The sequence below is a fragment of the Ursus arctos genome, unplaced genomic scaffold (assembly GCF_023065955.2).
Source record: "Ursus arctos isolate Adak ecotype North America unplaced genomic scaffold, UrsArc2.0 scaffold_24, whole genome shotgun sequence".
NCBI lineage: Eukaryota > Metazoa > Chordata > Mammalia > Carnivora > Ursidae > Ursus > Ursus arctos.
Genome location: NW_026622919.1, coordinates 5,467,381 through 5,492,380, shown reverse-complemented (window position 1 = coordinate 5,492,380; position 25,000 = coordinate 5,467,381). Strand labels below are relative to the sequence as shown.

General features: G+C 50.1%; 2 protein-coding genes across 4 annotated transcripts; both read left to right on the top strand.

Annotated features, from left to right (window-relative positions):
• Positions 1 to 4: 4 nt before the first annotated feature.
• On the top strand, positions 5 to 20,711 carry TEN1 (TEN1 subunit of CST complex). 2 transcript variants are annotated; one of them, XM_026484118.4, is made up of 4 exons: positions 5 to 312; positions 9,331 to 9,451; positions 12,500 to 12,654; positions 20,310 to 20,711. In XM_026484118.4, the coding sequence occupies exons 2-4, from the start codon at positions 9,363 to 9,365 to the stop codon at positions 20,429 to 20,431; spliced, it is 366 nt and encodes a 121-aa protein (XP_026339903.1). In that variant the 5' UTR covers positions 5 to 312; positions 9,331 to 9,362; the 3' UTR covers positions 20,432 to 20,711. The 2 variants fall into 2 exon arrangements, with proteins under 2 accessions (XP_026339903.1, XP_026339902.1); XM_026484117.4 differs by lacking the exons at positions 5 to 312; positions 9,331 to 9,451 and adding an exon at positions 11,923 to 12,129.
• A 72-nt stretch (positions 20,712 to 20,783) lies between these two features.
• Positions 20,784 to 24,699, top strand: CDK3 (cyclin dependent kinase 3). Of its 2 annotated transcripts, XM_057317715.1 has the most exons (8): positions 20,784 to 20,810; positions 21,334 to 21,459; positions 21,746 to 21,823; positions 21,906 to 22,026; positions 22,126 to 22,296; positions 22,391 to 22,492; positions 22,747 to 22,950; positions 24,000 to 24,699. In XM_057317715.1, the coding sequence occupies exons 2-8, from the start codon at positions 21,344 to 21,346 to the stop codon at positions 24,123 to 24,125; spliced, it is 918 nt and encodes a 305-aa protein (XP_057173698.1). In that variant the 5' UTR covers positions 20,784 to 20,810; positions 21,334 to 21,343; the 3' UTR covers positions 24,126 to 24,699. The 2 variants fall into 2 exon arrangements, with proteins under 2 accessions (XP_057173698.1, XP_026339900.1); XM_026484115.4 differs by lacking the exon at positions 20,784 to 20,810 and having other exon boundaries at positions 21,274 to 21,459.
• The last annotated feature ends 301 nt before the right edge of the window (positions 24,700 to 25,000 follow it).

The following is a 25,000-nucleotide window of genomic DNA, read 5'->3' as shown; positions in this document are numbered from 1 at the left end:
GGCCCGCCCCTTCTCCTTCACCGCCGCGGGTGGGCGCGCTCTCGACCGCGGCCGAGGCGGACACGGCGCCGGCGTGGGCGCGGTGACCGTATCCGCAGTGGGGCGGGCGAGTCCTCCGCTCTGGTCCAGGGGAGCCCTAGAGCGGCCCCCCGGGGCGGAAACCCCGGAAGACGGTCAAGAAATTGCCCTGGGGGCGGGGAGGGAGGAAGGCCAGGCGCTCCTGGTAACCCGCCCCTCCCTCGTCACGCGATCGCGCGGGGCGGAAAGAGGGAACCCGAGGCCGCCGCGACGCCCCGACCGGTTGGCGAGGAGGTAGGGAAGGGGCGGGACAACGCGGCTGAGGAGGAGTGCGCTTGCGCCTTGGGACTTGTCCGTCCCGCCGCTTCCGGGTCCGCGTGTAGAGGTCTTCCGAGGGCTGAAGGTCCTTGATGGGGGCCGGGGGGTGGGGGTGGTTTGAGCCTCTGGGCCACGCGGCGTTGCTCGGGAGGGTTGTCGTAGGGTTTCCCCACACCCTCCCAGATTGGAGGACAAAAGTCGCCCTGGGAGGAGGCCTCCAGTTATCTTTTGTTAAGATAATGGCATCCTTGCTGCCAGAAGCGTTGGCTTCCGGGAGCTGGGTGTGGGACTGGGGCCCTCCTCCCCTTGTATGGGTGGGTGTGGACCAGAATGTGACCGAGCTGGCGGTTGAGAGGTCTTGGGATCCAGACTTTTCTGCTTTCACAGTTACCACCGTCGTCATCAAAGTAATAGATATCTTTGTTTAGGAAACCTAATGTCGGAGAATTTGTAGTGAAAAGCAAAAGCTCCCCATTCTCAGAGGCAGCCACTTTTAACCTGTTGTGTTTTTTTAACTCTGATTTCGAAAAAATCGCTACCTAGAATACTTGCTAGCTCTTGATTTGTTCGTTTTAGTTACCTTTTGACTTCATACCACTGTAATGAAGATAGAGCACACTAAACCATCTCCTTTATCTCTCCCTAATATACCCTTCTAACTTCAAACAACATACTAATCCCCTGTTTTTTAAAACTATGCACTTCATGCTGTTATTTATTGCATCAGTTTTTAGTAACAGTACTGGGAATAGGGTAAGGTAAGTGCACTCACCTCTGATATAATTTATGGGAGCAGTAATCAAGATTAATACAGACAAGATCATTATTATTGATTTTTCCTTTTGCCCCAGACTCTTAATATATCAGGACAAGGCACTGCTACTGATTAATTAATTACTAATTAATTAATAATGCCCTCATGGAGCTGATAATCTAGTGGGAGACAGAGGCATTAAACAAGTAAACAAATCACAGTTTTTGAAATTCTATTACTTAGTAAATTAAATGAAGAAAATAAATCAAGCTGAGGGGATAGAGGGACTGGGGGTGGTGGAGAATGCTGATTTAGGTAGGGTGGACAGGGAAGGCCTTGCTGAAGAGGGGGAGGATGAACTGGGACCTAAACAGGGAAAGAGAACCAGTTATGTGAAGGTCTGGGGAAGACTGCTCAAGTCTGAGGAAAGCAAGTGTGCAGGGCCTGAGGGTGAGGGTCAGCTGGAGGAAGTGTGATAGCAAACGTGAGAGCCGAGAGGTAGGCCAGGTGCAGACCCCATGTGGCACTGTGAGCCGACACAGACTTTCAATTTTAATAGGAATTTATAATAGGAAGTCTTTAATCGATTTTCAGTGGGGTTTTGTGACCTGATTCACATTTTTTTAATATTAATTGTGGAAATGTTCCAACATGTACAAAGGTAGAAGGAATAATACAATAAACCCCATCTACTTTTCAGCCAGGTCCAATAATTATCCACTGTACCTCTACCCAGTTCCCCTCCATGTTAATTTTAAGCAAATCTGATATCATGTCCATAAAGACTTTTAGTATGTATCTTTAAACTATTTTTAACACAATCCCAATACCATTATCACAATTGGAAATGTTAACAAAAATTTCTTGTGGTCATTACAACCAATATTCAAATGTTTCATAAAAAATTCTCTATACAGTTTGTTCAAATCAGGGTCCAAACAAAGTCTACACGTTGCAGTTGCAGATTGATAAGAATCTTAAGCCTCTTTTAATGTATCGGTTTCCACTCTACAATTTTTTTCTTCAAGTTATTTGAAAAAGCTAGGTCAAGTGGCACCTGGGTGGCTCAGGTCTTAAACTCAGGTCTTGATCTCAGGGTCACGACCAGCATGACCTTAAAAAAAAAAAAAAAATAAGGAAAGAAAGAGAGGAAAAAGGTAGGTCATCTTTCGCATTGAATTTCCCCACAATCTGGATTTTACCTATCTCGGTGATATCTTTGATATGTTCCTCTGTTTCTGTATTTTCTGTAAGCTGTTGGTTGTATCTAGAGGCATTGTTAGATTCAGACTTGAGGTTCTGGCAGAAAATACTCCCTTTGGCAGTTTCCTTTTAAAATATCACTATGGTTGTTATGAAGAGAGTGAGCAATAGAAGGAAAATAGTGGAAGCCGAGATCAGTTTTATTTATTTATTTATTTATTTATTTATTTATTTATTAAGATTTTATTTATTCGACAGAGATAGAGATAGCCAGCGAGAGAGGGAACAGAAGCAGGGGGAGTGAGAGGAAGAAGCAGGCTCATAGCGGAGGAGCCTGATGTGGGGCTCGATCCCATAATGCCGGGATCACGCCCTGAGCCGAAGGCAGACGCTTAACTGCTGTGCCACCCAGGCGCCCCCGAGATCACTTTTAAAGCTGATGAAAGCTTGGACTGTGGTGGCTTGGAGGGAGTGAAGTGCATAGATTCATATGTATTTTTTAGAGATTTTATTTATTTATTTTGAGAGAGAGAGAGAGCGCGAGAGCGGGGGGAGGGGGCGCGGAGGGGCAGAGGGAGAAGTGGACTCTTTGCTGAGCAGGGAGCCCCATGCGGGATTCAATCCCAATACCCTGGGATCATGACCTGAGCTGAAGGCAGGTGCTTAACCGACTGAGCCACCCAGTATGTATTTTGAAGTAGAATTGACAGAAATTCGTGACGGGTCAGATGAGACCATGAGAATAGGAAGGCATCAAGAGTGACTGGTAGGCTTGAGCGGATGGGAGACAGTGGTGCGGCCAGGGACAGAGAGGGGCGACATAGAGGTCATATTAGAGCCATAGGACTTGGTTCTGGTTAAAACGTCACCCACCCACCTGTGCCTATTTCCTCTCCTTTTCAGGGCCCATGGAAATAGACAAAGAGAACAGGGGAACAGCGATTATCAAATGAAAGAAATACAATACTATTGATACAATACTGTTATCTAATCTACAAACCTTTTCATGAATTTATAATTGTCCAACAATGTCCTTTATGACAATTTTCTCCTGCAACCCAGATCCAGTCCAGCAACATGAATTCTATTTCGTTGTGTTCGTTTCCTAGCGTCTCTGTAGCAAACGACCCCCAGCTGGGTGGCTTAAGTAACAGACATTTATTATCTCATGGTTGTGGAGGTTAGAAGTCCAAGACCTCGACAGCTTTGGATCCTTGCGAGACTGTGAGGGAGAGCTGCTCCTTGCCTCTCTCAGCTTCCGGCACTTTGCTGGCAGTCGGTGGTGTGCCCGGTTTCTATACACACCACTCTGATGCCTGCCTTCATCTTAATCTCTTTTAACTGGAGCAGTTTGTCTTCTGTGACTGACATGTTCAAAGTAGATAAGCCAGTTGTTCTATAGACCATCCCTCAATTCAGATGTGTGCTATTTCTTCATGATTAGATTCAGATGATGCATTTTTTGCAGGAATACCACAAAAACAATGTGTCTGTCTCAGTGCATTATACCCAGGCAGTACACGAAGGCTGTATTTGCTAACTTCCGTGACTGCGAAGTGGATCATTTTTCTCTTTGTAATTAATAGGCAGTCCATGGGCAGATATATTGAAACCATGTAAATATCCTATTCCTCTTCAGACTTTTTTACCCAGTACGTGTAACATCCATTGATGATTCTTCCCTGAATATATTTTTTACTCTGGTGATTGCAAAACCTATCAAGACATAGTAAAACAATCTTTTTATTTGGTAAAATTCATGAAGTTGAGATTAAATTTTAAAATTTGTAGTAATTGGGGCACCTGTGTGGCTCAGTTGGTTAACCGTCTGCCTTTGGCTCAGGTCGTGATGTCAGGGTCCTGGGATCGAGCCCCGAGTCAGGCTCCCTGCTCATCAGGGAGTCTGCTTCTCCCTCTCCCTCTGCCTCCTCGCCCCTGCTCATGCGCGCGCGCTCTCTCTCTCTCTCTCTCTCTCTCAAATAAATAAATAAATAAATAGTAAGAATCTCCATGTGATAGAATCTTTTGAGGCCAAAGTTCAAGTCTTGTGTTGTAACTTGCCTTGTAATGTTGAAGATTCATTGTGCAATATAAGCTGATAAAGAATTGTAGCTTTGCAAACATTTATGAGGGACGCCTGGGTGGCTTAGTCGGTTACACATCTGCCTTTGGCTCAGGTCATGATCCCGGGGTCCTGGGATGGAGCCCCCAGAGCAGGCTCCCTGCTCAGCAGGGAGTCTGCTTCTCCCTCTTCCTCTGCCCCTCCGTCTCCGCTCATGCTCTCTCTCACTTTCTCTCTCAAATACATAAAATCTTTAAAAAAAACACACACACACACACACAAAACATTTCTGAGTTGCTTCCGGGCTGGTGAAGAGGAGGAGGTGCTGGGACTGAGGTGTGCTCCGAGGGAGAAGGTCCACGCCCCTTCCCACATACCTTGCTCCATGCATCTCTTCCGTCTGGCTGTTCCTTTCATCCTTTTATAATAAACTGGTAATCTGTTTTAGTTGTGGAGTAGTTAGCATACACAATCAAGATTCCTATCTCCAAGAAAGAAACCCAAAGCTGATAAAAGCTATCAGGAACTTAGTGACAGGTATTACTTTTCTGACTCAGTCCTACTACAGAAATCTTACCGATTGCTTCAGAAAAAAAAGAAAGCAGCAGTCAGACCCCGTCTCCATCCTTCCCATCCTTCCTCTACGATATTTTCAGATTTCCCAGTCGTTAAAAAAAGAAGACTATCTCTCTTGTTCATGCTGTGGGTTTTTCTCCCAGCAGTGAAAGTTTTGCCTTGGGCAATGAAAAGGGCAAGGCTCTGCCATGTAGCTTACACCATTACTCAGATTTGCAAAGACTGTACGTGAAACCCGGCTAAGCCGTAAGAAAAGCCAGTCTTGATAATACTTCTCACAAAATTTCTTGCGTGTCTGATGACATATGGATAATGATTTACTGAGCCAGCTGTGCTTATGGAAATTAACAGAAATGTCTTAATAAACACATAGCAACTTTTGTTTGGAAAAAAAATCGGGTGGGGCGCCTGGTGGCTCAGCTGGATGGGTGTCTGATTCTCGGGTTCAGCTCAGGTTGTGATCTCATGGGCTGTAGGATCGAGCCCTGCGTAGGGCTCTGCCCTCACGGGGAGTCTGCTTGATGATTCTCTCCCTCTGCCCCTCACCCCCCCAAATAAATAAATAAATCTTTAAAAAATTAATAAAATAAAAAATTGGGGCACCTGGGTGGCTCAGTCGGTGACGGGTCTGCCTTTGGGTCAGGTCATGATCCCAGGGCCCTGGGATCGAGCCCTACATCGGGCTCCCTGCTCAGTGGGGAGTCTGCTTCTCCCTCTCCCTCTGCTCCTCACCCCACTTATGCGTGCTTTCTCTCTCAAATAAATAAATAAAATCTTTAAAAATAAAGAAATGAATGAATAATCAATGATGGGTGCCCGGCTGGTTCAGTCAGAAGATTATGCTACTCTTTTTTTTTTTTTTAAGATTTTATTTGTTTATTTGACAGAGAGACAGGCAGCGAGAGAGGGAACACAAGCAGGGGGAGTTGGAGAAGGAGAAGCAGGCTTCCCCCTGAGCAGGGAGCCTGATGCAGGGCTCGATCCCAGGACCCTGGGATCATGACCTGAGCCAAAGGCAGACGCTTAACGACTGAGCCACCCAGGCACCCCAAGAGTATGCTACTCTTGATCTCGGGGTCATGGGTTTGAGCCCCATGTGGGTATAGCGATTACTCTAAATAAATAAACTTGTTTATTTAAAATTTGCAAAAGCATATACCACTCCAAAGAGTCAATTCTGTATGATAATTAAAAAAATATTTAATGACATAGTTACTTACAGCGTAGCTTATAGTATATGTGGTACTAGAGAGTAGAAAAATTAAGGTTTATTTATTTTAGAGGCGAAGAGAGAGAGGGTGGGGAGAGGGGCAGAGGGAGAGAATCCTCAAGTAGACTGTCCACTGAGCAGGGAGCCCAACGCAGGGCTCGAGCCCAGGACCCTGAGATCACACACGACTCGAGCTGAAACCACTTGACTGACTAAACCACCCAGGCGCCCCTAGAAAAATTAGTCTTAAAAAAGGGTCTAAATTTTCACCTTTTTACTAGATCGGACAGAACTGTCCCCATTATCCCAAAACAGGAACCAATACATTTTTTTCTTCTCTTGACTGATTTTTTATTTTGCTTTGTGTTTTTTGTTTTGTTTTTTTTTTTGTTTTTTTTGCTTCTTTCTCTCATGCCAGAGATGATTTGAGGGCTCTCTCATTTCTGGGGACAGGAACGGCTCTGCTCCCTGGTCGCAGGGACATAGAGTATCTGCAGTAGGACTGGCCCTGGGCCAGTTGCCCCTGTGCTGTTGTTCTGTACACACGGTCTTGAAATGATCTTTGAAAATTGGTCAGTGACACTGCCCTATGACGTCCTCATTAGAGGATACCGAAGCCAGTTGTGCAAGGTTCTAGGTAACATTAAGTTTCTTTTTTTTTTTTAAGTCGGCTCCATGCCCAGTGCAGAGCCCACCGTGGGGCTTGAACTCACGACCCTGACATCAAGACATGTGCTGAGATCAAGAGTCAGACACTTGGCCGGCTGAGCCACCCAGGCAGCCCTAACATTAAGCTTTGGTGCTAAAGCTATGTCATCCGGCTTCTGCAGGGATCTCACTTGGGACGATTTCATTGCCATTTCCTGTCTTTCTGTCGCCCTTGGCTTATCCTGTTGAACAGTTGAAGCCTGTCACCTTCAGGGTCCCTTTGTCATTGAATAATTACTCCTGAATCCCCACTTCTCGAACATTGTCTACACGTGGATCCCCATGTTCTGGAGTGTTCTTTCACGCATACACAGATGTACATTTCATATGTACATGCCTGCTCCTTACCTTTTTTCCTGATGGTCTGTCTTGGAGATCTTGCCACATGACCGCATACAATGCCTCATCGTAAGAAGCCCGCCAAGTGTCCTGTGCATCGTTACCACAAGACTTATTGAACAAGTGTTTTCTTTCTCTTTTTAAAATTACTAACAAAACCTCATAACCCTAGTCTAACCATGAGAAGGACACCAGACAAACCCAGACGGAACGTCATTCTACAAAATACCTGAGTAGGACACCTCAAAACTCTCAGGGGTAAAAAACAAGGAAAGTCTGAGAAACTGTCGCAGCACAGAGGAGTCTCAAGAGACAACTGAGTGTAGTGTGGTATTCTGGAAGGGTCTATGGAGCGAAGAGGGACATCAGGGAAAAAACTGAGGAAATCCAAATGAAGTGCGACGTCGGGTTAATAACCTGTCAGTACAGGTTCATTAATTGTGACGAATGTGTCCTGTTAATGTAAGATGTTAATTATAGGGAAAACCGGGTATGATGTACCATCTTTACAGGTTTGGCTGTTTTTTAGAGGTGGGCAGAGGCAGAGGGAGGAAGAGAATCTTAAGCAGTCTCCATGCCCAGGGGGAGCCCTGCAAGCAGCTTGATCTCACGACCCCGAGATCAAGACCTGAGCTGAGATCAAGAGTTGGACGCCCAACCAACTGAGCTCCCCAGGTGCGCCGGGGTCTTCATTTAAAAAAAAAAAAATTTAAAATTCTTTTTCTTTTTTTTTCAAAATAAACTTTTTACTTTAGAGTAGTTTTAGATTTATATTAAAAAAACAAAAACAAACCTGTAGAGGCATCTGTGTGGCTCGGTCAGTTGGGTGTCTGACTCTTGATCTCAGCTCGGCTCTTGATCTCAGGACTGTTGGTTCAGGCCCCACACTGGGCTCTGTGCTGCGTGTAGAGCCTACTAAAAAAAAAGAAGAAAAAAGGGAGACTCACTTTATGTACAATTGTGAAAGAATGTCAAAATACATTGGGGCGCCTGGGTGGCTCAGTCGGTTAAGCGTCTGCCTTTGGCTCAGGTCATGATCCCAGGTTCCTGGGATCGAGTCCCGCATCAGGCTCCTTGCTCAGTAGGGAGCCTGTTTCTCCCTCTGCCTGTGGCACTCCCTGCTTGTGCGCGCTCTCTCTCTCTAATAAATAAATAAATAAATAAAATCTTAAAAAAATGTTAAATGGAAAAAAAATCAAAATACAGAACAGCATATATAGTATTGAGGGAAGGGGCTGGGCACCTGGTGGCATAGTTGGTTAAGGATCCTACTTTTGATGTCGGCTCAGGTCATGATTTCAGGATCATGAGATTGAGCCCCAAGTCCGGCTCCACGCTGCGTGATGGGTATGGAGATTCTCCCTCTTTCTCTCCCCCCCACCCCTGCTCCTGCTCTCTCTCTCTCAAATAAATAAATAAAATCTTAAAAAAAAAAAAGAAATTTATAGTATAGAGGGGAATTAAATATCGTGTCTTTGTTATTATTTGCATAACGAAACCCTGGAAGGTTACATAAGAAATGAATAAAAATGATTTTCTTTAAGGACCAGGGTTGGCAAACTTCATCACAGATCAGATCCAGCTCATTGCATGTTTTTGTAAATAAAGCTTAAGGAACAACAGCGTGTTGAACAGTTGTGACAGATGGTGAGTTACCGTCTGCCCTTTTATAGACCCTTCTTCGGGGCATCAGGGTAGGAATGGATTGCAGAGGGGTTGAGTGGGACGACAGTTCTCCATGTAGATTTTTTTTTTTAAGATTTATTTATTTGAGAGAGAAAGCGCGCGTATGCATGGGGGGCTACTCGTGGGGCAGAGGGAGAGAGAGTCCCAAGCAGGCTCCGTGCAGAGCAAGGAACCCGACAAGGAGCTCGATCTCAGCACCCGAGATCACGACCCAAGCTGAAACCCAAGAGTCCCACACCCAACGGACTGAGCCTCCCAGGTGCCCCAGATTTTTTTTTATATCATTTTGCTTTTTTAAATTAGTGAATGCATTACTAATCAAAAAGTATTTTAAAATATTAAACTACCACTCTTAAATATCTTCAAATATTAAACTACCACTAGAACTAGCCTTGTAGGTGTCACTGGTCTCCAGTATCTGCTAATCTCAGTCTTGGGGTCTGCTTGGTTTGTCAGGAATCTTCAGAAATCCCTCTCAGCTCTTTGAGATGCTGCCCAAACCTGGAATCTACTACTTCCCCTGGGAAGTCAGTGCCGGCCAAGTTCCTGATGGGGGCACACTGAGAACATTCGGCAGGTGAGAATGGTTTTTTTCACATGGTGGGGGGATGTGTAAGTGCCTCCCACACACACACCCGCCAGAAAAACAATTAAATGGTGTTATTATAAGTTTGTCTAGTTTGGTTTTTGTTTTTTTTTAAGTTTTATTTATTCAAGTAATCTCTGTACCCATGGTGGGGCTTGAACTCATGACCCCAAGATCAAGAGTCGCACGAACCCCTGACTGAGCCAGCTGGGCATCCCTTGTCAACTTAAAAAAAAAAAATTATTTATTTATTTGACAGAGAGAGAGAGAGTGCGCAGAAGAAGCAAGCATGAGCAGGGGGGAAGGGTGGAGGGAGAGGGAAAAGCAGGCTCCCCGCTGAGCAGGAGCCCGATGCAGGACTCGATCTCCTGGGATCGTGACCTGAGCCAAAGGCAGACGCTTAACCCACTGAGCCACCCAGGCGCCCTCAACTTATTTTTTAAATGCTAAAACATTAATATTTGTTCATTGGAAAAAATGTAGACAATCCATAGAAGTGGATTGAAAAACACGTGATTGAAAAAGAAAGCAAGCAAAAATCACCTGTAATCTCAGTGTCTAGACAGCCACTGCTAACCTTGGCAGTTAATTTAGACGCGCTCGTGTGTGGGGGCGTAGATGAGTATGTGGTTGGGTGTGTGATCACACCCCATGTGTATAGCATCGTTAGGGAAATGCAAACTAAAACCACAACGAGATACTGCTCTATATATGCCCACTGGAGTGGCGGAATTCAGAGAGACTGATGAAACCGAATGCCAGTGACGGTGTGGAGCAACTGGAACTCCTGTACACTTCCGGAGAAAATCTAAAATGGCGCAATGATTTTGGAAAACCACCTGCAGTGTCTTTAAAAGCTAAACATCTAATGCGGCCCCTGGTGGGCTCAGTCAGTACAACATGCGACTCTCCATTTCAGGGTTGTGAGTTTGAGCTCCACGTTGGGTATAGAGATTACTTTAAAAAAATAAAATCTTTAAAAAAAAGAAAAGAGGGGGACCTGGGTGGCACAGCGGTTAAGCGTCTGCCTTCGGCTTAGGGCGTGATCTCGGCGTTGTGGGATCGAGCCCCACATCAGGCTCCTCCGCTATGAGCCTGCTTCTTCCTCTCCCACTCCCCCTGCTTGTGTTCCCTCTCGCTGGCTGTCTCTATCTCTGTCAAGTAAATAAATAAAATCTTAAAAAAAAAAAAATTAAAAAAATTAAAAAAAAGAAAAGAAAAGAAACCAGGCCCCCCAAAATTGCATGTTGTATGGCTCCATTTATGTAAAAGTTTAGAAAATGCAAAAAAAATCTGTAGTGAAAAAAAAGCAGGCCAGTTGCCTGCAAGGATGCCTGGATGTGACATGTTGGGGGATTGTGAAAATGCCGGAGGGAACTTTTCAGGGTGATGAAACCGTATGTTCATTACTGATTATGTGGACAGTTGCTCAAGTGTGTCCAATGTCAGATGTCAAGTTGTGTACCTTAAATATGTACAGCTTATTATATTTCAGTTACAGCTAAGTAAAACCAAGGGGAAAAGCATGTTACAGAATGTTAAAAAGGAGGGGGCAAAAGACTTGAACAGACACTTCACAAAAGAGGATATACATAACACTTCGCAGTCATATGAAAAGTAAACAACAATACATACATGTACACACACACGAATGGGTAATGAGCACATGGAAAGTTGCTCAACATCGTTAGTCACAGGGAAATGCAAATTAAAACCACAGCGAGGGCGCCTGAGTAGCTCAGTCAGTTGGGCGTCTGCCTTCGGCTCAGGGCAGGATCCCAGGGTCCTGGGATCGAGCCCCGCATTGGGTTCCGCGCTCAGCAAGGAGCCTGCCTCTCCCTCGGCCCTTCCCTCCCACTTGTGCTCGTGCTCGCTCTCTCTCGCACTCTCTCAAATAAATACATAAAATCTTTTGTGTGTGTGTTTTTAAAGATTTTATGTATTTATTTGATACAGAGAGAGCGCGCACAAGTAGGGGGAGCAGCAGGCAGAGCGAGAGGAAGAAGCAGACCCCCCACTGAGCAGGAAACCTAGGTGGGGCTCGATCCCAGGACCCTGGGATTACAACCTGAGCCGAAGGCAGATGCTTAATGACTGAGCCACCCAGGCGCCCAAAATAAAATAAAATAAAATAAATAATAGCCAAAATAAAGAAAATCTTTAAAAACACACACACACCACAATGATATGGTATTGTCATGCCCACTAGGACACTAGGATGGCTAAAATTAAAAAGACTGACCATAGCAAGTACCGGCCGGGCTGTGGAGTCACCGGAACCCCGCACACATCGCTGCTGGGAGTGTACAACAGCACAACCACTTTGAAAAACAGTTCGGCAGTTTCTTTGAGAGGTTAACAGGCAGGTTGACCTTAGGACCCTGCACTCCTGCTTGGGTACCTACCTAAGAGAAATGAAAACATGTGTCAGCAAAGCGATTTGTCTACCAAAGTTCATACCTGTTTATTCCTAATAGCCCAACACTGGAAGCAAACCAAACAGTCTGACGAATGGATACACAAATTATTTTCAATAATTTCAGCAGAGTGAAATTGAACGACAGAAGGGATCGGATTTACCCAACAGCACAAACGAATCTCGAAACCATTATGCGGACCGCAAGAAGCTGCACACGCAAGGATACACGCTGTTGTGATCTTTCTAGGAGGTGCCCGAGCAGGAAAACGCCCCTGCAGGGACCAAGGCAGATCAGGGGTTGGCTGGCATGGGAGATGCGGAGATTGACTTCAGAGTAGTGGCACAAGGGAACTTTTGGGGGTGATGGAAATGGGCCACATCTTAATCGGGGTGCTGTTACCTCAGTGTATACTTTCGGCCACACTCCTTAACCAGGTGCTTGTACCGCATATCATTTGTACCTTCACAGTATAGACTGAAAACAGTGTTTCCGACTTGTTGCTGCCGTTTTTATTTCTCTGGTCAGAGGCCCCTGCGTTTATCGGCCTCCCAGAACCTTTTGAGCTTTTTGTGTGGTTCCGTGTGTGGACAGAAATGATCGCACTTTCCCCAACCTGCAGGTTGTGCCTCTATGACGTGACCCAATCCCGGGTGACCCTGAGAGCTCAGCACGGATCTGACGAGCACCAGATCCTGGTCTGCACGAAGTTGGTGGAGCCCTTCCAAGCCCACGTGGACTCCCTGTACCTTGTCCTCGGAGAGCTGGAGCACCAGGGTAAGCCGTGGCTTCACAGTCCCCTTTCACGCTGGGTCCGGGGCGGGGCAGTCTTCAGTGAGGACTGGGCCTGGCTTCTGCCCCAACAGGAGCCCCTCACTGGGGCTAGCTTCCCTTCCACATCAGTCCACAAGTTCAAAGACTCATGGAAACGGATGTGATCAGCCCAGTGGACCTGCTTTAGTGAGAGGGGAGAGAAATCATTAATTTCTGAAGGCTTGCCTCATGCCAGGCCTGGTAGTACACGGCTTGCTTCGGTCTTTTTGAATTTGCCCACCAGGTCTTAAACTGAGTCCCACTGTCGCTGTTCCATAGATGAGAAAACTAAGGCAAGGAGAGGATGGGGCTGGAAAAACAGGCCAGGAAGTCAGGGTAAGAGAAATAGAAAGGAAGGAATCCCAACAACCTGGGAGAAGCTCTCTGGCATCAAGAGTTGAAGGTTGCAGGGCACCAGGTGGCTCAGTCAGAGAAGCATCTGCCTTCTGCTCAGGTCATGATCCCAGGGTCTTGGGATCGAGCCCCACGTCAGGCTCCCTGCTCAGCGGGGAGTCTGCTTCTCCCTCTCCCTCTGATTCCCACACCCCACTAGTGCTCTCTCTCTCGCTATCTCAAATAAATGAATAAGATCTTAAAAAAAAAAAAAAAAAAGTTGAAGGCTGCTTTTTTTCTTTTTTTAAACATTTTTTTTTTTAAGATTTTTATTTATTTAACAGAGAGAGACAGCCAGCCAGAGAGGGAACACAAGCAGGGGGAGTGGGAGAGGAAGAAGCAGGCTCCCAGCAGAGGAGCCCGATGTGGGGTTCGATCCCAGAGCGCTGGGATCACGCCCTGAGCCGAAGGCAGACGCTTAATGACTGCGCCACCCAGGCGCCCCCGAATGTTGCTTTTTAAAACCGAGGTACTTGAATGAATTCTTTGCCTCCCTATCTGGGCGTCACCTTCCCTTACGTGGTTCATGTCATACATACTATGTAATGTTGTATCTGGTTGTTTAGTCCTCACATTATATTGTAAACATTTCTCCATGTTTTTAAAATTTTTTAGATATAATAGTGTTTTATGGCTATATAATATTTTATAGATTAAATGTGTATCAATTCACAAGACCATGCACATTTATATTATTTCCATTTTTTGCTCTTACAGTGTACATTTACTGGATAAAGAAATTATTGTATATTCAGTCAGTAGGATATTATGCAGCCATTAGGATATTATGCAGCCATTAAAAATGGTGTAAATTTATATTGGTTGACATGAAGAGATGTTCACAGTATCTTCTTTTTTTTTTTTTATTTGAGAGAGACAGAGGGAGAGCACAGAGGGGGAGTTAGAGAAGCAGACTCCCTGCTGAGCAGAGAGCCTGACTCGGTCTCGATCCCAGGAACCTGAGATCACGACCGGAGCTGAAGGCAGATGCTTCATCAACTGAGCCACCAAGGCGCCCCCCCCCCTTTTTTTTTGAGAGGAGAGAGCATGAGAGCATTGGGAGGAGGAGGGGGCGAGGGGAAGCAGGAAGCGGGGGAAGGAGAGGAGAATCCCAAGCAGTCTCCATGCCCGGTGCAGAGCCCAATGCAGGGCTCCATCCCACGACTCTGAGGTCATGACCTGAGCCGAAATCAAGAGTCGGGTGCTCCACCAGCTGAGCCACCCAGGTGCCCCGATGTTCATAATATCTTACTAAGAACAATCAGTTTATGATATAGTATGTATCGTATGATCCCATTTTTTTAAAGACTTTATTTTTAAGTAATCTCTATACCCAACGTGTGGCTTGAACTTACAACCCCAAGATCAAGAGTCGCATGCTGTATGGACTGAGCCAGCCAGGCACCCCAATATACATATTTTTATATACACAGAAGTTTGAAAGATATTCACCGAAATGTTAATAGGAGTTATTTCTGGGTGGTGGGACTGTGGGATTTTTTTGTATTTTATTAGCATTTTATAATGAAAATGTATTGCTTTTATAGCCAGAGGAGAAAAACATCTTAAAAAAAATCTATCTGTCAGGGCACCTGGGTGGCTTAGTCGGTTAAGCGTCTGGCACTTGATCTCAGCTCAGGTCTTGATCTCAGTGTCACGAGTTCAAGCCCTGCATTGGGCCCCACTCTGGGCATGGAGCCTACTTACAAAAAAAAAAAAAAAAAAAGTAAAAGATTTAAAAAAACTATCTATCTACCTCGATATATAGTAAAAATGCTATGATTAATATCCTCATGTGCTATCTTTGTCCATTTTCTGATTATTTCTTCAGGATAGTTTCCTAAAAATAGAATTGCTCTATCAAAGGATGCAAACATTTATGTTTCTTACTTTATACCGCTACCGTCCTTTCTAAAAGTCGTGATGTTTTTTAACTCTGGATGAAATGTGCTAGAAAAAATGTTATTAGATGGTGCTTACTTTAATTATCTCTGGTTTAATAAAAATTAATCTTTATTCAGGCTTAAGCCTTTGAGTTAGTTCACAGAGTACCTGCCCTCATATTCATTTGAGAGAGGTGTCCGGAACAGGGGTAGGAATGGGTACAAAGGACCTTTGCACAAATGATTTCCACTTTGACTCGAGCCCAGGTCACCTGTACCCGCAGCCCTGCAGTGAATCCTGGGAGGTCCCAGCAGCCCACTGCCCAGTGTCCAGGATGCTAAGGTCCGATTGCAAATATAGAAAGGGGCGTTGAAACTAAGGTGGGACAGCAGGCCAGGACAAGAACAGGACCTGGAGTGGACATTTAGAATTCCTGGTGGGGAGAAAAACGGAAGAAAAACTTTGTAAGTTCAACACATGTAATTTTTTTCATTTACTATTTTTGAGTCAAACGAGCACAAAAGTGGAATGGTAGAGTGGGCCTCCCTGTAGCCATCACCCAGATTCAGCACGGACCCTCCGTCTGCTGTTGCCGAGTCTCCACCGCCTGCATTTATTTATTTATTTTGCTAGTGTCTTTTGGAACAAATCTGACATCATTTCATTTCCCCGTAAACACCTCATACGCCTCTACCATTGCCACAATCAGACCCAACAAAATAGCTGTCGCTTGATATAATCGAATACCTCGTCCGTGTTCACTGCCTTCCCTCCGTGACTTTTTAAACTTGGTTAGTTCAGACCCATTTATTGGACTTGGCTTCCATACCCCAAGTCTCTGGGACAGTTCTGTCCTCCACCTTTTGTTTGTTTTTAATGCCATTTATTAGAGAGCTCGCGTCTGGAATTGGCCGATTGCTTCCTCCTGGTTGCATTAAAACATCTTTCCCCTGCCTTTTTCTGAATGGATTATAGTTCAGGGACAGCTCACAGGTGAGGAGGGAAAGTTCTTCAGAGAAGAATCACAGTGCCTAAATGCAGGAAATGTCAAAAGGCACCTCCTTAAAAGTCCTGATAAAATCATGAATCCAGGCAACGATAGTTATCACTGGCTGCTCGCATCGCTCCGTGGTCCCTGAAAGCGCGGCAGGAACGCAGCACAGCCCGGGTCAGCCAGCAACACCTGGGCCTGCCCCAAAGGCCACGCTGTAGAAGCAGATGTGTCAGCCCCAAGGCACCTGGAAGGCACAGGCAGTGACACTCACAAGTGTCCTTGCCTCCGTCCCCCAGACCCCAGCCTGAATGATCGAGCCTCAGGCCCGGCAGCATTCTCCGGGGCCTCTGGCTACCTGACTGCTTCTCCTTTTCATCACAATCTATGTGTTTTTTCTTTCTTAAAAGAAAAAATTTCCCCCTAAATTTCTAATTTCTCAATAAGATGTGCTCATCGTTTGAAACTGACACACGGAAGGAAAGAAGAATGAGGAGGGAGGGGCAGAGTGTGGGCTGAGCATGCAGGCCGCTCCCCGTCCCTAGTCTGCGACGCTCCTGCCCGGCTGCTTCCAAACCTCTGTGCGTCCGTCCCCATCAGGTCGCGAGTCCCGTGGGACACAGACAGCAACTAGACATGGGTCTGTCAGGTGGCAAGGTTAGCAGCTCTGAGGACAGACAAGAGGCCACCCAAAGTCACCTTTCTGGGGCACCTGGCTGGCTCGGTCATAAGAGCATGTGATTCTTGATCTCGGGGTCGTGTGTTCGAGCCCCACGTTGGGCGTAGGGATGACTCAAATAGATAAAACTTAAAAAGAAAAGTAAACAAAGTCACCGTCCTGAAATTTGTGCACAGCGTGAGCCGAGGAGGCCAAAAACGTGAAGAAATGGCTGCCATGTCAGAAACCCACTGGCTCTGACACGTGCTTGGGGCACCATCCAAGAGCCTGAGGGCTTCCTGCCCAGGGTGGAGGTGTTGGGACGCAGCCTTTCCTCAGTTCTGCTCCAGAGTCCCTAGGAGAATTCCCACACTGCAGGTGGCCTTGCCTACAGCGAGAGGCTACCCTCGAGCCCTTGCCATAAATCCCATAAATCCTCCCTGCCTGGTTTTCTCCTAGCTGACTGCTCTTCCCGGCCCTCGCAAGGCTTCCTGTTCTGTCTTCTGGAAACTTCACTCCTCCCTGAAAGGCTCCTTTTTACGCCCTCACCTTCACCAGGACGTGCCTGAAACCTGGCTCTTTCCCAGGACAGCAGTTCCCGGTGGAGCTTGGTCAGTCTCCCAGGTCACACACGCCACAGGGCCCAGAGGTGGGGCCAGCAGCCTGCTAGCTGCTCGGGTTTGCCATTCACACCTTTGTCCTCTGCGGCCAACCGGTTCTGTCCCACTTCTGCCAGCCACAGCCACAGCCACACCTCTGCCACCTGCGACTACAGCCGTGACTCCTGTACCTCCCTGCTCTTCAGCCTGTGCACTTGGGGCTCCTCCTTTTTCTCCCGCCTTCTCTCCTGTTCACTTTCCCCCACTCCAGCCAGGCCTCATGCCATGGCAACCCCTTTCCTGGCGGACGGTCCCCGCCCTTGCCTTCCATCACCGCTGCCTGACAAAGCGCCACCCTCCGCCCTCGCAGGTCCCACCGACTGCTGATGGAGAAGGCTCACGCGCTCGGTGGGTTCCTGGCATGATTTCAAGGCCTCTCGTCGCGCTGGGGCCCTCCACGGGTCCCGGTCCACCCTCTCCCACCATCGGCAACAGCTGTTTTTGGGACTCACCTGTCACAGGAGACCCCTGCCCCTTTCAGCATAAGTGACTGCCTCACTTCCTACGTCCCAGGTCCAACGGAGGCCGCAGCAGCAGCCCCTCCTAAAATTACCTGTGTCCACACCTGCCAGTGGCTCCTTTCTTCCTGTCTGGGAGGCAGAGGGGCCGGTCTTCCCTGTGCTGTGACTCACGGCCTGGCCCCCACGGGGACTTTGCCCTCTCAACTGAGTCCTTAACCTGTTACCACTGCCTCTTCCCTCTCAGCGTAGAAATCACTCAAGCTTCTCCTATATTAAGATAATAACAGTAACAGTGTCATCATCTTCTGCCCTGTGTCCCCACTTCGCTATGACCCTCCTCCCCCGCCGGGGCGGGTGCCCTAAAAGAAGATCTGTTCTTCCCTATCACCCCTTCCCTCTCTCCTGCCTGCGCCTCCACCCGTTGCATTCCCACCGTCCTTGTCATTCAGGCCCTCGGGTGCTCCGGGTTTGTTGAACTTGAAAGAAATTCCCCTAAAGGACGCTAGCTGTCTTGTCTGTAGAATCTGTTCCCCCTGCCTGCAGTGTTTCTTCACACCCTGTCCCTTGCATCCCAGTTACAAGGACCTGCAGATGGACTGACAGAATTGCCTGGTTCGTCCCTTGCGATAATCATATTCTTAAGGTCACTTCCATGTTTAATAATGTTTTTCATTTACAGAGAGAAACAGTATGTTCCTCAGTATGGATCTAGGCGGGTGGGTTTCCCCAGGCTGGCGGGAGGAAAGAGCTGACGGGGCGTCATGTAAGGGAAGTTTTGTGCAGGGCGCCTGGGGGGCTTAGTTAAGCGTCTGACTCTTGGTTTTGGCTCAGGCCATCATCTCGCGGTCATGAGATCGAGCCTGGCGCGGGGCTCTGCGCTCAGTGCGGAGTCTGCTTCAGGTTCTCTCTCCCTCTCCCTCTGCTTCTCCCTCGTGTGTGCTCTGTCTCTCTAAAATAAAGAAAATCTTTAAAATAAAGAAATCTTCTTTTAAAGATTTTTAAATTTATTTTTGCGAGAGAGAGAGCGAACGCCAGCAGGGGAAAGGGCAGAGCGACACGCAGACCCCCCACTGAGTGGGGAGTCCAACGTGCAGCTCGATCCCAGGACGCTGGGATCATGACCTGAGCTGAAGTCAGCCGCATAACCGACTGAGCCACCCAGGTGCCCCCAAAATAAATAAATCTTAAAAAAAAAAAAAAAGTTCTGTGCAATTAAGTCAAAGGAAGTTTCTCTTTTTAAAGAGGGCAGGGGGGCAGGGGGAGAGAGAGAACTCAAGCAGACTCCCTGCTGAGTGAGGAGCCTGCCGCAGGGCTCCAGAAAGAGTCAACAGTCTACACTGCTGGATAGGTGGATGGATCAAGGTAGCCTCACACACCCACTCCTCTGTAGGCCGCACAGTTTCTGCAGCCCAGCACCGGGGCCAACCACCTGAGCACGCAGAGGCCACCTCCTGTTTCAAACAAGTTCATCTGCCTGTGTTGAAGGCTGGAATCTAGACAGTCTGACACTCTGAATTCTGCCCCCGCACTATGTTAAATCGAAAAAATGGGGCGCCTGGCTGGCTCGGTCAGTAGAGTGTGCAACTCTTGATCTCGAGGTCATGAGGTCAAGCCCCACGTTGGGTGTGGAGCCTACTTTAAAAAAAAGAAGAAGGGAGGGAGGAAGGAAGGAAGGAAAGAAAGTGGTCTAGACTAGGAGGAAGGCAAGGCATGACCTATCTAACCAGAGAGCCTGTATCTCAAAACCGCATCAGAAGGAAACAGGATGTCCTCGAACATTGAATGTGTTCATTGACATGACCAGGGAGCGTAAAGAACGTGGACGAAAAAAAGAAAAGAAAAATCAGGGCACCTGGGTGGCTCCGTTGGTTGAGCGTCTGACTCTTGATCTCAGCTCAGGTCTTGATCTCAGGGCTGTGAGTTGAGTTGCGCTGTCAACTTACGTGGAGCCAACTTACAAAAAAACAACAACCCAACAACCAACCTGCTAGGGCAGGCCCAGATGCATTTCCTGCTCGATGTCACCTGTGCATTGACAAATCTTTCCATCAGGTCAACACAGCATGTGCTAGAAGCACCTCCCAGCCCCTCTCCAGGGTGGCATGACTTGCCCTACAAGGCCAAGCCCTCCCCTTGGATTTACTAATTATGAGGTTCTCTTTGCCCCAGTTTCCAATGCCGGTGGGGCCCAGTATGCCAAGAGGGCCCTTCCTTTAGTACACATGGAAAACTGGGATGGTGACTGAGACCCCTCCTCAACCCCGGGCACTTGGGGCCTACAGGTGGCAGGAATAAGATGACAAAGGACGGAGGTAGAGGATCCATCTCTCTGGCCCTCCCTCCGTGGAGAAGTGGGACTTTCAGCCTATCCCCTGAGTTCCAGACACATGTGATAGTGTGCGCCGGGCCCACCATTCCGAAGCCCAAGTAGGAAAGATTACCGGTATCCCAAATGCCGTCCTTCAAACTCAGCCCGAGAGCGAGTCCCGGGGAGACAGCCGGAATGCATCCGTGAGGTGTGCTGCTGGCACGGGGGTCAGTCACTGCTAGTGCCTCGCGCTTGTGTCTTTCAGACGGAGGCTCCGTGGTCAAGGCCCGGGTGCTGACTTGTGTGGAAGGAATGAATCTGCCCCTGTTAGAGCAAGCCGTCCGGGAGCAGAGGCGGTACCAGCAAGAGAGGGTCAGCAGCCAGTAGCAAATGGCAGTTCCTGCAACCGTCCCCCCCAACCTGCTCCCGAGGCCAAGCCCACTGGAGATGCCTGAGCTGAGAAGACGCGGGCCCTTTCCCGGAGTGACAGCCTTTGTCTGCAGCCGGAGGGGAGGGGTTGCCAATTTGGATTGTTCCAGACACCCTGTCGCCCCACCAGGAGCCTGCGGGAGGCTGCGCTGTGGGGTGTGGGGGCTGAGCCTCGAGTGGGAATATGGAGGGATCTGGAAGGTCCTCATGAATAAAGGCCCCAGTGGGGGAGACCTTGCCTTGTGTGCACGTGGTGCAGCGCCGGCGGGGACCAGGAGGGGGAGCCGCCGCGCAGGCAGTCTGCCAGCAGGGAGGCCCCAGGAGCACAGGGTTTCTGGTGATTTCTGGGCTGGGGTTTGTGGGAGGGGTGCTAGGGGCCCCCAGGGCCCGGGTGGCGGGCTCAGGACGCAGGGGGGCTGCCCCCACCGAAGTTCTGCCCTCAGAGGAGGCCGAGCGTCCCCAGACAGTTGGGGCACAGCCCCTCACCCTGGCCGTGCGGCCTAGGGCAGGACTGTGGCTCCAGAAACCCTTCCCGACCCCTGACTTCTGCCCCGGGGCTGACTGCAGCCCCCTAGGCCACCCTTCTGGGTAGCCTTGGCCCCCAGAGCCTGGGCCCTGAGGGGCTGAGGTGGGGGCTCTGCTGAGGAGTTTGGGCCCTCCCGCGCTCCGTAGCCAGGCACCTTCCTGCCTGGGGAGGGGGGAGAGGCCTGGGTTGGGCGGGTTCCTGGGGATGAGGGAGGGGCAGTGGCGGGCCTGGGCCCGGGTGGGGGCTGGACAGGGGGTTCTGTGGGGGCCGGAGGGGCAGCGGGGGTGCTGGGTGTGGCGGCGAATGCCCCAGGCGCCCTCTGTTTCCTGGGCAGCTCTGCGGCTATGGACGTGTTCCAGAAGGTAGAGAAGGTCGGAGAGGGCACCTATGGGGTGGTGTATAAGGCCAAGAACAAGGAGACAGGGCAGCTTGTGGCCCTCAAGAAGATCAGGCTGGATCTGTGAGTGCTGCCGCCACGGCCCCTGAGACACCCCGCCCGGGGGCGACCCCTGCCCCCACCTCCGGGCTTTACCCCCAGCACTAGTGAGTGTGCCGGGCGCCTCACTGCCCCCATTCCGGCTTTGCCCAGGGCCCTGGGCGGTGTAAGGACGCGCTGGGGAGCGCAGTGCCCTATTACTGGGGGCCAGGCCGCTGGTTCAGAACACGGAACACGCAGGTGACTCCGTCGGGCCCGAAGCCCCCTTCTTGGCTCCCTGCCGCCACTGCTGTACCCTCCTTTCCTGCAGGGAGACGGAGGGAGTCCCAAGCACGGCCATCAGGGAGATCTCCCTGCTCAAAGAGCTGAAGCACCCCAACATCGTCAGGTGAGGTGGGGGAAGGAGGGGGGAAGCTGGGCCTGTCGCGGCCCCGCTGGGAGCCGTGGGGTGACGGGTGTCCCCCGGCCAGGCTGCTGGACGTGGTGCACAGTGAGAAGAAGCTTTACCTGGTGTTTGAGTTCCTCAGCCAGGACCTGAAGAAGTACATGGACTCCGCCCCGGCCTCCGAGCTGCCCCTGCACTTGGTCAAGGTAGCGAGGGAAGGTCGGGGAAGGCCCGCGAACGCCCCGCTCCGCCAGCCCGCCTCGCGCTCACCCGGCTCCTCTTTCCTCTTTCCGCTCGGAGGGCAGAGCTACCTCCTCCAGCTGCTGCAGGGGGTGAATTTCTGCCACTCTCATCGGGTCATCCACCGAGACCTGAAGCCCCAGAATCTGCTCATCAATGAGCTGGGCGCCATCAAGCTGGCTGACTTCGGACTGGCTCGAGCCTTCGGGGTGCCCCTGCGCACCTACACCCATGAGGTACTGCAGGACCGAGGGGAGACGGAGGACCGCTGAAGCGACGTCCCCCGAGCACTCAGCCACCCTGAAGGACGCGGTCTCCTTGCCCTCACAGGTGGTGACACTCTGGTATCGCGCCCCTGAGATCCTCTTGGGCAGCAAGTTCTATTCCACAGCTGTGGATGTCTGGAGCATTGGCTGCATCTTTGCCGAGATGGTAGAAGGAGGGACAAACGTGGCCACGGGGAGGCCACAGGCAGGGTCCTGCTGGGGTGGGAGTGGGATCTGATTCTCCTGTGAGAGGTGGATTCAGGGGTGTTTGGGACTGGCTACGGGACTAAGGAAGCAAACCTTGTTCCAGAAAAGGCCAGGATTCTTAGCACAGCCCTGGGAAGGATATCTTAGCTGGGATTGGATTCTGTAGGACACGGGAGGGGACTGGACCCCCACACCTCCTCTTCCTCATTTCAGGTGACCCGCAGAGCCCTGTTTCCCGGTGACTCTGAGATTGACCAGCTCTTCCGAATCTTTCGGACCCTGGGGACACCCAGTGAAGCCATGTGGCCAGGGGTCACCCAGCTGCCTGACTACAAGGGCAGTTTCCCCAAGTGGACCAGGAAGGGGCTGGAGGAGATCGTGCCCGGTCTGGAACCAGAGGGCAAGGACCTGCTCATGGTAGGTACTGGTGGGATGCAGCGGAGGGTAAGAAAGACTGCTGCTCCCACCGGAAGTGTCTCTTCGTCAGCCAGCCCCTTGTGTCACCCTTGCTCCTCCTGAGTCCAGCTGGTCGCTTTTCTGACACCTGAACACAACTAGCTTATCCCTGTCCCTGTGCATCTTGATCGTTCAGCCTGGAGGCCCTTCCCCTCATAAGTCCAGCAACATGAGACTCGATCCCAGGACCCAAAGGCAAACACACAAGTGCCCGATACTTACCCTTTTTCTGTAAACTTTCGCAGGCAGGGAGCATGCCTCCTCCACGTAGTTGCTCCTCACGTGAGGCTGTTCCCTGCTGTCTGAGCCCCTGGCACAGTCTGTGCTCACCTGTCCTATTGCATCATCCTGACCAGTCGGGCTGACCCAGGCCAGACTGACTGGGAGCCCTCGGGCAGAGCCATCCATTGCCCACAAAGATTCAGAGCCACATCTGTCTCTTTAATCTGGTGTTGGGCCAGAGGAAGGCAGGGCAGTATTTTCATCATTCATACACAGAGGCCTGTGCATGTCGACCCACCCAGTGCCAGCAGGATGGTGTATGCCTCCAGCCAAGGCTCTTAGCACGCCGTCCTGGCTACTCCCTGGCGCGGGGTTCCTCCACAGCCTAGGTGGGGCTTTGGGACTCTGCATTCCTGCTCCACCCGCAAGTATGCTCCCCAGACAGGTTTGGCCCCCTCCTTCCTGATACAGGGGGAGAAATCTGTCCCAACCCGAAGTAGGCTGAGGCCTGGGAACCTCAGGTAGGAAGAGGACAGGTGGACTCAGCCTCTAATCTGAAGGAGATGGGGATGACTTCCCAGGCCGGCCTAGAACTAGTTCTTTGTCCCCAGATTCTGGGAGTGGCCAGAACTGGCTCTCGAGCCCGGAGGTCGTGGTTGTGCCCTGTTCTGGTTTGAAGGCAGCTGCTCTGGGGCCTGGGGCCGGGCACCTGGGCCTGGAGGGTAACTCCACTCCGGGCCTGGCCACACCAAGGCTCAGGCTCTTTCCTCCTCCCCCTTCCTCCACAGCAACTCTTGCAGTACGACCCCAGCCGGCGGATCTCAGCCAAGGCTGCCCTCGTGCATCCGTACTTCTCGTCCACCGACACCCCCCGGACCCCCCACCAGTGCGTGCTGGAGCGGTACTGCCGCTGAGCGGGCCAAGCTTGCAGGCCTCTCTCCAGCCACCGCCTCCGCTGCCTCCCCACGCACTTCCCCAGAAGTATCTGGGAGAGAGCAAAGCTCAGAGGAGCTCGGCCTCAGCCTCCAGAGGGCTGCGTTTGAGTTAGTTCTGCCTGCAGGTTAGCAAGTTCCGGTGTTGTTTGTTGGGCTTGACGATGCTGTTTCGAGATGGGGGCACGGAAGCTCCGTGCGCCAGGGGGTACGTGGTGCGGTGGAGACTGCGTCCCCTGGCACTGGAACTACAGCCGCCAAGGAGAGCGCGAAGCCTGCCCCCCCGCTGGCGGCAAGGCGGAGCCAGACCCCCAGTGAAAGGGTGCCCCCTGCTGGTGTTTATGGCTTTAAAATGTTTTCAAGGGAAGAGTAGCATTCCAGTGAAGAGTCCAAGTTAAACAGGAAGCGGGGCAAGTGGGAGAGAGGACATTTTCCTGATCCCAGAGAGGGTGAGGGTGTGTGTGGCAGTTCTGAGTAGTTGTCTTGTACTTACGATATGCTTGTGTTCGTTTGCCTCTGGTTTTAAGAACAGGAAATAAAAGTGATATATTCCTGAGTTTTCCAGCGTTTTTCTCCTCAAGGGGTTACCAGGGACTTGCTGCCAAGGGGGAGGTGGACAGAGGGCTGGAGACCGTTCCTGGCCCGATCTGAGATACCCAGGACAGAGGTGGTGGGGAGGGGCTGTTCATGATCTTTCCGTGACCTGCCAACATACCCCCCCCACCCTGAGTCAAGGAACCCGAAGCCCTTGGAAGCACCTGTTCCCTTGGCAGGGCTGGCTGGGCATGTCCACTTCCCACCCGGGAAGGGCCTCCAGCCACGCTGCCCCTTGCGCTCACGGCTCAGACAAATCGATT

Coding starts and splice junctions, on each gene's coding strand:
- TEN1 (XM_026484117.4), top strand. CDS start 11,972: ATGGATACACAAATTATTTTCAATAATTTCAGCAGAGTGAAATTGAAC. Junction 12,130..12,499: donor TGTTGTGATCTTTCTAGGAG/GTGCCCGAGCAG, acceptor CCCAACCTGCAG/GTTGTGCCTCTATGACGTGA. Junction 12,655..20,309: donor CGGAGAGCTGGAGCACCAGG/GTAAGCCGTGGC, acceptor TGTGTCTTTCAG/ACGGAGGCTCCGTGGTCAAG.
- CDK3 (XM_057317715.1), top strand. CDS start 21,344: ATGGACGTGTTCCAGAAGGTAGAGAAGGTCGGAGAGGGCACCTATGGG. Junction 22,493..22,746: donor GCTGCATCTTTGCCGAGATG/GTAGAAGGAGGG, acceptor TCCTCATTTCAG/GTGACCCGCAGAGCCCTGTT. Junction 22,951..23,999: donor AGGGCAAGGACCTGCTCATG/GTAGGTACTGGT, acceptor CTTCCTCCACAG/CAACTCTTGCAGTACGACCC.